This window comes from Asterias rubens, chromosome 22 (assembly GCF_902459465.1).
Source record: "Asterias rubens chromosome 22, eAstRub1.3, whole genome shotgun sequence".
Lineage (NCBI taxonomy): Eukaryota > Metazoa > Echinodermata > Asteroidea > Forcipulatida > Asteriidae > Asterias > Asterias rubens.
Window position 1 is genome coordinate 3,455,485 of NC_047083.1, and position 17,199 is coordinate 3,472,683.

At 38.7% G+C, this 17,199-nt stretch overlaps 1 protein-coding gene across 7 annotated transcripts in view; it reads left to right on the top strand.

Moving 5' to 3' along the window:
* Nucleotides 1-17,199, top strand: part of LOC117305091 (soluble guanylate cyclase 88E-like) — an 81,935-nt gene that overhangs the window by 29,989 nt on the left and 34,747 nt on the right. For all 7 annotated transcript variants that reach the window (XM_033789826.1, XM_033789829.1, XM_033789828.1 and 4 more), the window contains one exon: nucleotides 13,322-13,419. In XM_033789826.1, coding sequence (XP_033645717.1) covers nucleotides 13,322-13,419 — 98 coding nt within the window. The remainder of the gene's footprint in view (nucleotides 1-13,321; nucleotides 13,420-17,199) is intronic.

Sequence of the window (17,199 nt, forward strand, 5' to 3'; positions counted from 1 at the left end):
TCGTCACCAAGAAAGGTTTCATGCTAATAATTATTTTGAGTAATTACCAGTAGTGTCCACTGCCTTTAAATGCACTGGACACTATTGGTAATTGTCAAAGACCAATCTTCCCACTTGGTGTATCTCAACATATGCATACAATAAACAAACCTGTACACAAAATTGAACTCAATTAGTCGTCGAATTTGCAAGAAATGAATGATACAAAAACACCCTTGTTGCATCACGTTGTGTGCTTAAAATCGGATGCATAATAAAATGTTGCAGCTGAAGTCTTGTGGTTATATTATGTGAATGAGAAATTACCCCTAACTGGGGGAGCTGTTTCTCACAATATTGTGTACTATCAACAACTCTCCATTGCTCGTTACCAAGTAAGTCTGTATGCTAACAATTGTTTTGAGTAATTACCAATAGTGTCCACTAAGTCAGAGACTAGTATACTCTAACGTGTGCTCCCCTTCTGCTCGTACGTTCTATAGACACGAATCTACACTTAGCTCGCCCATTTACTCATCACCCTATAGTTACACAGCTGCTTAGATAGCATCTTTAACATTTAGAGGCGAGACGGAATGTCGAGGAGGGCCGCACTAATCGAGCAAGACGCGTTAAGATGACATCCCCGATATGACCAGACTCTTAATCATGGTTATCATCTTCACTTTTTTTTTTTCAAGGGCTTTTAATTTGCCCAGTGTTTTTTATGACTTCAACTCCCTACGGGGAATCCTGTGTCGGGTCCGCGTTTATTACATTCAACAACTCAAATCAACCCCCCGAAAAATCTATCATTACTTCTTGAGTGCCCATATTTCTTAATATCGTTGTCTGTTACTTAAAGACACTGGATACTATTGGTAGTTGTCAAAGACCAGTCTTTTCACTTTGTGTATCTCAACTTATGCATAAAATAACAAACCTGTGAAAAGTTCAGCTCATTTGGTCATCGAAGTTGCGAGATAATAATGAATGAACAAAAAACACTCTCCTAACACGAAGGTTTGTGCTTTTAGATGCTTGATTTCGAGTCCTCAAATTCTAAATCTGAGGTCTCGAAATCAAATTCGTGGAATATTACTTCTTTCTCGAAAAATGCATCACTTCAGAGGAAGGCGTTTCTCACAATGTTTTATGCTATCAACCTATCCCTATTATTAGTTACATAGGTTTTATGCTAATAATTATTTTGGGTAGTTACCAATAGTGTCCACTGCCTTTAAGGCTTTTCAAAGGAGAAAAGAATGCCATTGGAAGTGCGCTTGAACATCAATCGAATTATTGACACTGAACGTAACGGTTTAATGCGAGTCTTTTGAAGTGGAGTGTATTATACAGTAACCCATACGGCTGTTTGGTGTTATTTCTCGGATGGGGATGGTCACCCAAGATCGCTTACATGTACTGGACACTATTGGTAAATGTATTAAAAATAATTATGAGCATGATAGTTTACTTGGTCACTAGCACCGTAGAGTTTTTGATAGAGTAACGTGATAAACGGCTCCCTCCGAAAGATCGTAGTTTTTGAGAAAGATGTAATTTCCCATCCATCCAAACAATAGAATACTTCAGACCATCTGAAACTTTGCACACACTGTCTTTAAAGACTTTAGACACTATTGGTAATTGTCAAAGACTAGTCTTCACAGTTGGTGTATCTCAACATATGCATATTAAAATTAAAAATCTGTGAAAATTTGAGCTCAATCGGTCGTCGACGTTGCGAGATAATAATAAAAAGAAACAACACCCTTGTCACACGACGTTGTGTGCTTTCAGATGCTTGATTTCGAGACCTCAAAATTGCCTAGTAGTTATAGAGGCAGTCGATTATGGTTTTTACCCATATTCAACGATGTGTGTTAAGCAATGTATACTCAATACTTCCCAAGTACTGTTGAAAAGAAATCCTAGGCTTATTACTCGGTGGGATTCGAACCCACGACCTTTGCAATTCTAGATCAGTGTGGTACCAAATAGACCACAGAGATTGCCTGCTAGTTAGAGGCATTTGGAATCCCATGTTTTAGCAGCGGTTACTGCAACGGTTTAATCTTTTTTAGTTTTGCATCGGTTACACATATTATACATCGGTTTATATGGTTAAAGGCAGTGGACACTTTTGGTATTTACTCAAAATAATTATTAGCATAAAACCTTACTGGGTGACGAGTAATGGGAAGAGGTTGGTAGTATAAAACATTGCGAGAAACGGCTCCCTCTGAAGTGACATAGTTTTCCAGAAAGAAGTAATTTTCCACGAATTTGATTGCGAGACCTCAGATTATAAAGAATTTGAGGTCTCGAAATCAACCATCTAAAAGTACACAACTTCGTGTGACAGGACTGTTTTTTCTTTCATTTTTTTTCTTGCAACTTCGACGACCAATTGAGCTCAAATTTTCACAGGTTTGATATTTTATGCATATGTTGAGATACAGCAAGTGAGAAGACTGGTCTTTGACAATTACCAATAGTGTCCAGTGTCTTTAAAACCAAAATAAATAATTAATTTTATTGTGTTGATATTATGACAAGCCCGACCGTAAATACCGCTGACTTCGGATATTCGTGTTTTTTTGAGTAAACATCTTTAGTTCGGGTTCATTAATTTTGTTTTATTTAAGCGGGCTAAAGTAGGCGTTGAAACGAGTTCTGCCCCTTTTCGTGACAGGGTTAAACCAACAACGGTACACAAAACAGTCGTTCCCTTTATAGGCGCTTCAAAAGTCAATAACTATGAATAAGTCAAGGCCTTGGACGCAGGTGTTTATTTGCTTAAATTTCATTTCATTTTTGAAGAGTAGTCATCCGAGATTAATCCAGTGGTTGACTAAGGCTCATTTTTGTCGGAAAGTGCCGGAAACGAAAACGCAGAGTCCAGGGCCTAAATTTCATAGAGCTTTGCACGACAAAACTTTGCTCATCGGAACACGGTTTACCAGCCAGCTATCTTTTCACGTGTCCCGTTTTCGACTAGTGTCCTGCATGTGTCTGCTTGAAAACACTGGACACTAGTGGTTTATGTCAAAAACTAGTCTTCCCACTTGGTGTATCCCAACATATGCATAAAATAACAAACCTGTGGAAATTTGAGCTCAATTGGTCATCAAAGTTGCGAGATAAAATGAAAGACAAAACACCCTTGTCACACGAAATTGTGTGCTTTTAGATGCTTGATTTCGATTCCTCAAGTTCTCAATCTGAGGTCTCGAAATCAAATTCGTGGAAAATTACTTCTCTCTCGAAAACTACGTTACTTTAGAGGGAGCCGTTTCTCACAATGTGTTATACTATCAACCTTTCCCCATTACTCATTACCAAGAAGGTTTCATGCTAATTATTATTTTGAGTAGTTACCAATAGTGTCCACTGCCTTTAAAGGGACACGTTGCCTTGGATCGGTCGAGTTGGTCTTTGAAAAGCGTTTGTAACCGTTTGTTATAAAATGCATATGGTTAGAAATATGTTTTAAAAGTAGAATACAATGATTCACACACATTTGCGTGGTTTTCCTTTTACTTTGCGAACTAACACGGTCGGCCATTTATGGGAGTCAAAATTTTGACTCCCATAAATGGCCGACTGTGTTTGTCGACGAGGTAAAAGGGAAACCACGCAATGTCGAGAGATACTTGTGTGGATCATTATATTCTACTTTTAAAATATCTTTCTAATCATATGCATTTTATAACAAACGGTTACAAACGGTTTTCAAAGATCAACTCGACCGATTCAAGGCAACGTGTTCCTTTAACAGACAGTTGTTTAGCATTTGTATCTGCTCAGGCAGCTGTTGAAATTGGGCTTAAGGTAAATTGGAGAAGCGACTGCAGCTATTTCTTAAAACAATTTCTACAGTTTCCGACTTCGTTCAGTCATCCGGGAGGATGATATAGTGCGGGTGAAGGGCAATCGATGACGGGTCAGGCCTCCCGGTGATTCAGGTCATGGCCCCCCGGGGATTAAGGCCGTGCACCTGGTGAGTTGTGATAACTCGCGTAGGGTTTATTTGGGACACATTGCTCTTTGGTATGATGGACTGTGGTATATCCCGGGTAGATATGTCTACCAAGACAATATTAAAGGGACTAGACACGTTTGGTAATTGTCAAAGACCAGTATTCTCACTTGGTGTATCCATGGAGGTAGGTGTATCTCAACATAAGCATACAATAACAAATGTGTGAACATGTGGACTCAATTGGTCATCGAAGTTGTCAGAGAATAATATTAGAAAAAAACACCCTTGTAGCAACGTTGTTTGCTTTCCAGATGCATAATAAAAGCTTCAGGCCCGATGTATTTTAATAATTATTTGAGAGAGAAATTATTCTCAAAACTACGTTACTTCAGAGGGAGCCGCTTCTCACATTGTTTTATACTATCAACATCTATCCGCTGTAAGTTTTTTATCCTGACAATTACTTTCGCATACTGCCACTATTGTACAGTGCCTATAAATTTAACCGAACAGATATTAGGCTGTTTCTCGTATGTCCCTGCTTCTTCTTTTCACGTAGATTTATCTTGCAACGCGATTGATTTACAGATTTACCAATCTAATCACTTTGTGATATCGGCCCCCGGTTTAAAGTGAATAGCACAATATTTCCCTTTTGAACGAGGCTCCGCGAATGAGGTTTTCTCCGTTACTGTAGTGCAACCCATACTCGGTTCGCGTGCTGTTTGCGTTTAAGTTGAGGTGCATGCTGGTCTAGCTAGCGCTCAAACTTGATCACTTAGCTAGACCAGCTTGCACCCCATTCAATGGTTAGCGCTTGCGCAATGGGTACTTACAAAAAGGTCTAAGGACCGTCGAGTAGGACGCCCCCTATCGTTTCAAATGTCTCTCAACCCCACCAAGGGTACCCGGACAATGTGAAATCAGATTTAGTTTTCTAATGAAGACAAACACTGCAAGGTAATAGAAACGTCGAATGCAACACATGTTTATAGAAGTTACTGCCCTAAAAACCCGCCAAATGGAACGACATGACGCTATGATCATATCGATAAATCAGAAATACAGTTTCGCATTTAAAAAAAATGAATGGAACGCCGAATGGAACACTGTCTTGGTTCCTAGAAGTTATACGCCTCTCTTAATATTTATGCATTACGTCATAATTCTTACCCAAAATGAGGCTATGGGCGCAAGTCCCCCATCACTTGCAGTGGCTGCGCCAATCCATCGCCTCTTTTTGGATTAGCAATGTGACGTACCTCATGCTAATATTAAGAAAGGCGTATTGACTTAAGACAAAATGCGGATCACTTCAATAAATCAGAAATAAAAATACCGAATAGTAATTTGGGTTTAATTTTCGTAAACAGATCAAAACGCTGAATGCAAGAATTAGAAGTTACTGACCCAAACATCGGAACGACGTGAAGCTATGATCCAAATCGATAAATCAGAAATACCGTTTTCGCATTTCGAAAAATGTACAGTACAGTGGGCTTAATTTTCTCGAAGACAAGAACAACATGACGCTTTAATAATTTCTATAAATCAGAAATGCAGTCTAGCATTTCTAAAAATTTGACAGTATAGTCATGAAATACGGTCGAGCTGTTTGAACCACGAACATCGTAAACTAATCGAAACGCCTAGCCAAGACTGGTTCTTGAAGTTAGTGACCCGAGGACATGCACGAAATGACGATTCGATCATTTCGATAAATCAGAAATGTAGCCTAGCATTTCTGAAAGTTTAACAGTATACTAATGAAATACAATCCAACTGATTGAACCAAGAACTTCGTAAACTAATCGAAACGTCCTGTACGAGACTGGTTTCTTGAAGATAGTGACCCGAGAACCGGAACGAAGTGACGCTTCAATCATTTCTATAAATCACAAATAATAGTCTAGCATTTCTCCAAGTTGACAGTATAGTATTAATTAAGGTCCAACTCTTTGTACCTCCAACATCGAAAACTTAACGATACGAACAGTACAAAACTTGTTTCTTGAAGTTAGTGACCTGAAGACGCCATGATCATTTCGATAAATCAGAATTACAGTCTCGCATTTCTCAAAATTGACAGTAGTAATTTAGGTTTAATTTTCGTTGTCACCAAAGGAAGATTTACTGGAAGTATGAAAATTAAAAAACACGAGATTGCTCGTAGTAAATCAATGTTTTGGATAAATAGAGGTCCCAGTGAGTCTTAGTTTTCTCTCTGCATGACTGTGATTTGATCTTTTAATTTTCCTTTACATTTTCCTTTTAATTTTGTAAGACAATACTGACTGGTGATAAACCATTTTTGACAACTGCGTCAGTTTAGCAGGTGAAGATAATTGATGGAGTACGAGTTATTATGTAACATAACCCGAGTTGTAAAGCCGATGCATTCATCAATCCATCTCTGTGTATTTGTGAGAGACGGTATGCATTAAAACTGGGAACCAAAAGATGACATTAGGGTCAACAGTTCGGGAAAGATCCACAGTAAGTTGGAAAACGTGTACAAAACCAATGGGAGCTATTGCACCAAAAAATTGTTTGTTTGTTTGTTTGAAGGGTTACAAACGCCAAGCTGGCAGAGTCGGGAGAAAATATCGGGAACACCCACCTTTGTTTCCCCACGTTTCGCCGTTTCATGACATTTGTTTAGAATAAATCCGTAATTCTCGCTATCGAGAATTGATATTGTTTTAATGTTTTCTCAAAAAGTAAAGCATTTCATGGAATAATATTTCAAGATAAGTCTTTCACCATTACCTTCTGTAAACCCTTTAAATTATTTGTAAATCTGTGAACTTTTATTTTTATTTCTGTACCGAAAGTGTATAATGGCTTTAACGTCTATGATTATGAATAAGACAAATCAATAAATTGTGTGTCATTAACTAGACGACGCTATTTATTCTAGTCATTTTGAAATCAGCGGCTAGCTGGGGGACTCAAACCCACAACCTTGTGATGTCAAGGCATGCAGTCTAACCACTTGACCACGGTACCAAGTTCGTAATAACTATAAAGAGGGAAAATAGGAGGTCCACGGCTGCAGACGTTTACACAAAATTAATAAAACATGTTTGAAAACACCAAGTGAGATCTATGGGATTAGCACTGTAATTTCACTTTCCTGAGTTCCTTTGGGGAAAAAAAGCAACAAATACAGGCACATTACTCTGGTGGGATTCGAACCGTTTTACTTGCTAATAATATAATGAAACCGCTGAGTTCCTGTGGGTTTTTTTTTGTATGTAATAGAACGGTGTTTAGAACATATTTGTATTTATTTTGAGACGATAATTAGTTTAGAAAGATACAACGTATTCACGCGACTCTCTTGAGAACACTGCTCTGTGATTTTGTTTTTGTTTTTCTCTAAAACCTGACGACCAATAAAGCTGGCAAAAGACTTTATCTACCAAGTGTATCAAAACTCTTCAAAGCGTAATAAGGAATTGATTACACAGAAACGCTAGATAAGTTAAGTATAACTTGATAAATAGCTCAGAAGGAATTGTGCAAACGAGGGGGAAAATCAATCTCTCTGAAACAGTTTCATCGCGAGGGAGGCTACCGTCTGGTAATTGCCGCAGCCCCCCGCAAATGAACACAGCCCGGCTCTCGCTTATCACTTTTCCGTGGCTATCTATCCTGATATCCAATTAAAAATAATTGGCAGCAATTTGATGAATGGTCACGTTCCTAGCTGTATTCAATGATTCTAATGTTGGAGTTCTAGTCTTCTCGATCTCGCTCGTTACTGCACTCTAAAAACTAAAGAGTTGAGTCCAACACTTGCAAGAGTTCGGGGAGTGAAAACACTTTGAACGTGTTAAATCCAGCATTTATTATGTAATAAATCCGGCATTTTAAAGTAATTCAGTCAACAAGTTAAGTGCCACCTAAACATTTAAAAACGTTATCCAACAATTCCAAGGTATTTTTTGAGAAATGTTGGATCAAAACGCTGGATCCAACACTTTCAAAGTGTTGTCACTCTAGCTATTTCAAGTGTTGGATTCAACTCTTTCGAATTTAGAATGTGCTTCTTTTTGAATAAAGTGTTTTTGAACACTTCAAAACTCATTTTGATCCTCAATACCCACACAGCTTTTCAACTTATAGACCGAAACCATTTCCTCAAGAGGATTTTTAAATCCTTTGTATTTACAGTTTTTGGCCAAAACTTGAATCACTACTCACTCTGCATAAAGATGTATGTAACTTACCTGTAGAAATTTCAGCTTCATTAGTCGTCAAGCTTCTTTTTTATTTTCTTATTCTTTTATTTATTTATTTATTATTATTTTTTTTTATTACTTTTTTTTTTTTTTTTTTTTTTTTTGGGGGGGGGGAAGTCGCGTAAGGACGAGACCAAATAGCGCAGCTGAGTGGCACGGGAGGGGATCATTTTTTTTTTTTCGTTTTTGTCTTGATTTTCGTAATTATCCTTAAACACCACTCTCTTAAAAATACTGTATTGATTTATTGGTGGGTATAAACTAAAGAGGTTGACAACTAGTTCGGATGGCAGATTAGTCTTTACGTACCATGATATAATAACACAGTTATTTAGCCGTTTTTATCTGTCTTCCGATCGCGCCCAGTGTGTCCAGCATGTGTGATTTTTGTTCACCGTGGCTGCTCGGAGGTTTATAGTTAAAGAAGGCCGAACACCTTTCATTGTAATCGAACTGACAGATAAGGATTTTCATTCGGCAGATTTGAGTGTCCGGTTTACATATCGAGCGACACTATGTCATTGACTGAGGGGAACTTTGTATTATTGAGCCCTCTGACCTAAAAGTCAAGTATAAGGCCAAATCAGAATAAAAATGTGTTTAACGCACCGCCAACTTCCTTGTGAGAGGCTGCCTGCATTTAAAAAAGAAAAATCGTTTACGGAAAAAAAGCATGTATTTGAACGATTCAGAAAAAAGAACAACAAATTGAAAAAAGGCCCAGCCGTTTAGCCAGAGAGCCAATAAAAAAAAAAGGGAAATACAAGGAAAACAAAATCCTTACTTGTTCAAAAAGGAGTGGTGCTCAACATGTTTTTTTATTTAATTCGGCCTCACTCACTTCCACTTTGAAATTTGAACCACCCTAATGGGTGAACGCTAAGAGCAGAACCCTTGGGAATTTAAAAAACGCTTCAACCCCCCCGTCAGATTGGAGTCAGTGGAGAAGAAGTACTCGTAGTATTGACCTTATACACCGATTCTAAAATTATCTGTAGTGTTGATGCCTTTGGAGTTCTTAAGATAAGTTTGTTTTGGGCCGAACACAGGTAAGGCATACCCACAGGTGGAATCCGCGTTGACAGATGTCATCGGAAGCGTTTACCTTTTGGATTTTGTTACCGTCCGGTTGCTTTAAAATAGTGACTTCTTAAACAGGGCGCATATCTGTCACTCAGTGACGCCCGAGGCGCTTTAAAGGCAGTGGACACTATTGGTAAACACTCAAAATATTTATTAGCATAAAACCTTACTTGGTCACGAGTAATGGGGAGAGGTTGATAGTATAAAACACTGTGAGAAACGGCTCCCTCTGAAGTAACGTAGTTTTCGAGAAAGAAGTAATTTTCCACGAATTAAATTCTGATTTTGATTTCGAGACCTCAGAATTAGATGAGGTCTCGAAATCAACTTGCATCTGAAAGCACACAACTTCGTGTGACAAGGTTCTTTTTTTCTTTCATTATTATCTCGCAACTTCGACGACCAATTGAGCTCAAATGTTCACAGGTTTGTTGTTTTATGTATATGTTGGGATACACCAAGTGAGAAGACTGGTCTTTGACAACTACCAATAGTGTCCACTGTCTTTAAAGACAGTTGATACTATTGGTAATTGTCAGAGACTAGTCTTCACAGTTGGTGTATCTCAACATATGCGTAAAAAACAAACCTGTGAAAACTTGAGCTCAATTGGTCGCCGAAGGTGCGATATGATATTGGAAGAAAAACACCCTTGTCACACGAAGTGGTGTGCTTACTGATGCTTGATTTCGTGACCTCAAATTCTAAATCTGAGGTATCGAAATCAAATTCGTGGAAAATTAATTCCGTCTCGAAAACTACATTTACTTCAGAGGGAGATAGTTTTATCATGGTTTTAATATACTATCAACCTCTCCACATTACTCGGTACCAAGAAAGGTTTTATGATAATAACTATTTAAAGGCACAATACATCGTTGTAATTGCTCAAAATGATTGTTAGCATAAAAACTTATTTGGTAACGAGCAATGGAGAGCTGTTGATAGTACAAAACATAATGAAAAACGGCTCCCTCTGCAGAAACTTAGTTTTTGAGAAGGAAGTAGTTTCTCACTAAAATATTTGAACTGTTCGAGACCTGAGCTGAGGTCTCGAAATCAAGCAGCACACACCTTCGTGTGACATGGGGTTTTTTTCCCTTCAATTATTGTCTTGTAACTTCGACTACCAATTGAGTTCAAATTTGCACAGGTTTGAGTTTTGAGATCTACTCCTTCAGAGGCTGTACACCTTTTGGTAACTGTCGAAGACCAGTATTCTCACTTGGTGTATCCCAACATATGCATAACATAAACAATCTGTCAAAATTTGAACTCGATTGGTCGTCGAAGTTGCGAGATGATCAAAACGTCGAGTTGAAACCAACGGTTCTTTTCCGAACCACCCCAACTCAGTTAGAGATAATCATTAAGGTGTTTCCGCAAACCTTTCCATAGCGTATTTTTAAGCAAGTTTGTACACCATAAGTGGGAACACTGGCCTTTCACAATTACTACCAAACATGTCCAGTGCCTTTAAAATGCTTCACAATGGCAGGTTATATACAGATCACAATAATTGAGTAGTAAAAAAAAAAAAAAAAATCAGCACTCCAATTCGGATATTTTGGGTTGTTGGCGTACGTACGGCCTGCGGGTAATAGTTGATGATATCACTCTATACAACCTTTTAGTGTGACATCAAGAATTTGAAGAAAAAAATAGCAGAATTATAAATACAAAAAGAAATTGACAGAAGTGACCCTGACCACTTTACCCTACCGGACCCTAGGGCGGTTTCGGACTGAGAAACGTCTTGTGGAGTGTCGCTAAAAGTGTCAATCACTTGACCATTTTGTATGTATTTATTAATTTTTTATTTTTGTTGAGATGTACTTCTCATTAACTAACCTTTTTTTGTCTCTAGACGATGAATTCCAAAATTGAAGTATTTCTAATAACAACAACGTGTCAGCACTTAGTGAAGTTTTACTGCTCGTTTGCTTAAATGACCTTTTATCCAATGTCTTGTTTTTATGTTTTGGGGCAAGGACGGCGTCTTAACATCAATCATAGGCTTAAAGTGGGATTGGAGAATTATACGAAACGATCCAAAAAGGCACTGGAATCATTTGGTTATTGTCAAAGACCAGTGTTCTCATTTTGTGTATCCCAATATAATGTGTTAAATGACAAATCTGTGCTCATCGAAATCGCAAGAGAAAATATGAAAGAAAAATCACCCTTGTTGCACAATTCTGAAATTTTGATTTAAAATTCAAAAGGTATTTTGATGGGAGTCGAAAAAGTTACAAGCTTTCATCTGAGCCATTTCTCGAAAAAGTCCGCCAATTATTAGTAGCAGTGAAAGAAAGTGCTCAACATTAAAAGCTGAACTTGTTTTTCGTTAGAGCGGGTGATACTCTTTGAAATACCATTCACTTAAAAAAAATCTATTTTTTAATGACATACCATCTTTAAGATGCAGAAAAAAAGGCTTCAGCTGAAGCTTTTTATCCTCTCAGTTGATTATTCACTATCAACAGCTCTCAATTGCTCGCTGTGCCAACAATTATTTAGAGTAACTACCGATATTTCCAGTGCCTTTTAATGACCTTCGACCGGCTTGTCAGTTAATATTATGGTGGATTAAATAAGGTGCTTACTCTGCCAGCAACTGTTTTGTTAGCAAAAATAATTCAGTGACGTTTCTTTACACGCAGTGAATACTCAGTACTTTCCCGTGGGGGCCCAAAACAATTCACAGTCCACCGTGTTGTTGTTGAGTGAGGTCGGTTTCTAATCAAGTAACGTGAACACGTAATCGCTCGTACGGTTTAGAATCAATTACGAGCGCCACGGTAATTTAACTCGTAGAGAGACGGATGATTGGCTTAAACTGAACCATATCGGAATAGCCACTTGACTTGTGTACCACTCTTCAAGTCTCATGAACCTGTGCTTTTAAAGATTCATGGTTCAACCAAAGCTAGGCCGCTATAAATAGACAATGAATGATAGTGAACGTTGCTGGTTCCTTATACCCGTGTTTCGTCGCACAACAGAGTGTAGTGTCGGTGTGGCAGGAGATTCTGTGTGCCCCCCCCCCCCCGGAGATTCGGTGTCCCTCCCCCCCCCCCATACGGCAACCTTCTTCTGGTAGCGCCCTCTTTTGAATCCTCCTCCTTAGCCAATGTTAATTTACAAGCAGGGCACTGGGGGTGAGCCCCGTCAAAGCTATTCGAACGTACCAGGGCAGACCGGGGTCGACCCAGGGAAGCTAAACGAACGCACCACTTACGGGTTGATACCCTGGTTCAAGCCCAATGAGTAGGCGGCAGCATGCCCTCTTGTGACAGTTGATCTTGTAGTGGGCGCCCGTGGCCTTGTGATGTTGGGCGATCTCTCATATAAACATTAAATAACATTAAAACCTCAGACGAGAATGTTCTCTTTTTTAAAGAAACCAATGTGTCAGTCACGCACATATTATTTGTTTGACCACTACATTTTGTTCAATCACTGATCGGCAGTTGGTTTTGTTCAAAATTAGAGTCTTTAGAACGCTAGGTGGCAGCATACATGTACTTACCAGGGCCCAATTCCATAGAGCTGCTAAGCACACAAATTTGCTTAACATGACAATTTTTGCCTTGATAAAAACAGGAGGACAACCAAATTTCCATGTGATTTTCAGGATAAGCAAACAACAGCTGAATACAGTAACAAGGAAAATTCAACAAATGTAAATTTGGTTGGTAATCCTGTTTTTATCAGGAAAAAATTTCATGCTAAGCAAATTTTCGTGCTTAGCAGCTCTATGAAATTGGGCCCAGGTTAATTCATTTACGTAGTTATGAGCATGCGCTGATTACCGAGAACAGTGGAATTACCTGGTAAGTCTGCTGCCACCAAGCGTCCCAAAAGTTCCCCATTGTGCCGTGGACAATTGGGAGCGGTATTTTTTGCCATGTATGCCTTGCCGTCCTGAATCGAAAGTTCGCTTCGTATAGTTTAATGTACTTAGTGAGGTTCTACGATTAATACTTACTTATGTTTATTTTATTGATATCTCATTAAACAGGGAGGAGCCTACAAGCAATAATACCGGATATCGTGGGCAAAAACATCACCAATTCCTTTGAACTGAAAAGACCAATGCTGAACTTTACCTTCGATAATGTAAGTAGTAATGTTTATTTATTTGATTCATATGTATTATTTCGTATTATGTATATAATTTTGTGGACAATAATACGAATAACAACAAGCAGATGCCGTTCAGTAAATGAAAGCAGTCAAAACTGTCATCAACAAAAATGTGGTGTCCCCCCCCCCCCGACCTTGCTCAATAAAGGAACGTTACGTATTGGTAAGAAACGAAAATCCCAAAGATCACAGATTTACATAAAACTTACACGGTCTAATGATAATGATAGTTGAAAACATCCCTTGAAATATTGCTGTCTGAAATTTCATATTATTTTGATGAGAAATAAATAATCTTGCTTCACAGATTTACATTAAACTTACAGGGTTTGAAGATAATGATAGTGGAAAGCTTCCCTTTAAATATTACTTAACCGAGGTGCTGTAGTTTTTGAGAAATGAGTAAAAAAATGTAATGAAAATACGTTTGTAAATAATTTATTTTCATGACATTGTTTTACTCATTTCCCAAAAACTATAGCACCTCAGCATGTACATGTAATATTTCAGGGAAGCTTTTTACTATCATTATCTTCAAACTGTGTAAGTTTAGTGTAAATCGGTGGACATTGTGTTTTTTGTCCTACAAAAATTCCATAGACCCTTTAAGTTACAAAGAGTTTTGTGTAATCGACGACAGTGCCTTTGATTAAAACAATCTAACGGTTCCAAAAGCAAATATATATACACTCCCTTCAATGTTGAAGGGTTTTCTGCTTCGTGTTTACCGATGTCCTCTGATTAGTAGCGCGGTGCTTGTACCTGCTTGCGATTCGGCGAGGTTTATTGTAAAATGAAAATTTAATTTCATCCGGGAGGCCTGTAGAACATCAACAGAGTAGAGAGCCGTACTTGTGAGTACTCAACTCGGTTGTTCACATCAGCAACATGTCTTCCCTCGGTCAAGTATTAAAGTGAGTCATGTTAATTAAAAACAGACGAGTACCGGTCAGCATCCGTTATACAGGGTCAGAGATGTCGCTTGGGGAATCTCGGGTGATCATTTTACAGAAAGATAAATATTTTGACTGACCCTGCCCCCAACACAGGGGGAAAACTCATAATGATTTATTCAATTGTCAAGATTGTTGTAACGTGTTCCCACTTTGCAAAAAAAAAGTGAATGGCCTGACGTTTCAACCCTTGTAGAGTCTTTCTCGAAGGCTAATGACAAAACAGCATACAGGAACATCTATACTGGTGTAACATAAGCAGTGAAGTGGAAATACATGAATGGAGTGAGAGGACAGTCAAAAAGCACACATAACAAACTTTGAATATGGAGACAAAATATGGGGGTGTCGGAGGTTAGGGGCTGGTATAACCACAAGAAGAAAGAAACACAAAGGACAATATCGATGGAGAAAGGATAATAATTAGTTATGGTTACACGAGGCAGGCTATAAGAAGAGGAGGATAACAGTGGGGAAAAGTAGAAGACAAAGACAAAGGGTTGTTGGTCATTTCCTCCTGGATGTTAAGAAAATTGAGTTGAATTTTTTGAAGGCGACTTCTCAACAGTGTCTACCTGCCTTTTTGTTGGTGCGTTCGGTCAGCTTCCCTGTGTCGACCCCGCGGTGCCCACTCGGGCGAGCAGTCATGCACCTGTGGCCAGCCCCCAAGTAACCCACACCACAAGCAGGTGAGCCCCTGTAATGACGTCAAAGCTATTCGAACGTATCGGGGGCAGACCGGGGTCGACACAGGAAAGCTAGTCGAACGCACCCTGTATTGCATGGATATGTAGTGCAGTATTTACAGTGCACTCCAGATAGTGTTTAGTGTTCCTGTTGAAGTGGGTTGCGTTTAGGCTACACAGTTAATGAAAAATAATGTCAATGGCTATAATATGAGATTGTCATATATAACATTGAAGTATTGGATACTTAGCGAAAGTTTAGATGACAATGTTTAATCTAAACGCAATGACAAAGAGCATAATCTGCGTTTACGTTTACGTATACTTCAAGTCAAATATAGGTACCGATCTGTCTGTAACAAGTATTTGTGGCCCGACGTTTCGACCCTCGCATAGCTTAATGACAACAAAAGTTAACAGGTGACTAAGTAATGACATTTTGGCTAGCGACTGAAGTACTTTGGTTTAGTATGATGAGGGACCCGATCATTGGGGGGGGGGGTCGAGATGGAGTCCGGTGATGTGGCTTTTTACGAGGGATAAAAACTCTATTTGTTGCTCCCCTGTGTGACATGGATGTAGGTTGTCGACCTTGACTTTGATCCTGGTGGCTCTTTAATATATAGGGTTAAAGCCGATTAAAGCACTTGGTGTATAACACACAGAGTGAAGTGGAAATACACGAACACAGAAAGAGAGAGGGAGAGAGAGATAGTCAGAGAGCACACAGAAAAAAAGCAAGGTGATAAAGAATGAATAGGAACGCAACATGGGGGATCTGGTTTGAAAACAAGAAGAGTGACACACCATTTTGTTTTCTTCTGTGAGGTAGAAGTTAAAGAAAGACAGGTGGTTAGATTGGGTAGATACACCCCAGACTGTCAAAAATAGTAAGTTTAGTTTGTCGAAACGTTGATACCAATTATTTCCTACTTGTCACACAAACCACTTTCTGTCTCTCCTTTGTCCTGTTTACAAAGGACTACTTCATGCTACACCAGTAACCCTGTTTACATGTGTTGTCTTTTAGCCTTCGTAAAAGACTCTGCCTGTGTCGACGTGTAAGGCCATTACAATGTCTTTGTTTTGCAAAATGCCAATGGTCAAAGCCTTTTCGCACACTACTGATTAAATTACTACCTAAATTTAGCAGAATTTTACTGACATTTCAGTTGTGAAAAGCTATTCTCTTCAGCACTGGCTTTAAAAGAAGAAGCTATGTCAGGTAATCCTGTTGTTTAAATGCGCACCCCCCCCCCCCCCCCGCACAGAGACACAATAATATTGTAATATCGCTTGTTTTTTTCTTTGTATAAAGTTATATTTTTACAGTGAAAGCTATAACCAATCCATAGTGAAGGACAACGGAAGCGATACAATTCGCAAGCCTCCTTTCTGTTAAAAACCGGAGAGGGAAAAAAAGTACCAAGATTAGCTTCAAGATTTACTTCTCACTTTAGATTTGTTTTCTACTTTCTTCTCCTTTTTCGGGTATTCCTATTGCGTTTTCCTCAATTTGTTTAGTTGGTTCCTGTTTAAATGAACACGTCGCCTTGGATCGGTCGAGTTGGTCTATAAAAATCGTGTGTAACCGTTTGTTATAAAATGCATATGGTTAGAAAGATTTAAGTAGAATACACTTATCCACACAAATTTGCTTCGAAATTGCGTGGTTTTCCTTTTACTTTGCGAACTAACACGTTCGGCCATTTATGGGAAATGACTACCATAAAAATGGCCGACCGTGTTAGTCGACGAGGTAAAAGGAAAACCACGCAAATTCGAGCGATAATTGTGTGGATCATTGTTCTACTTTTTAAAATAGATTTCTTATCGTATGCATTTTATAACGAACGGTTACAAACGTATTTCAAAGACCAACCCGACCGATCCAATGCAACGTGTTCCTTTAATTTTTAAGGTTGTCAAGGACAACGGGAACGAGGTATTTTCAAGGCAATTCGCAAGCCACCTTTGGTTCAAAAACGGAGAGGGAACAAATAGTCCGTTTTGTTGTCTGTTTTCTCCTCCTTTTGGTGATAACCTCGGAGCTTAATATACCACAGCCTCCTTAAGACGCAGCAAAGCTGCCTGTCTATTACGTCTTACGGATT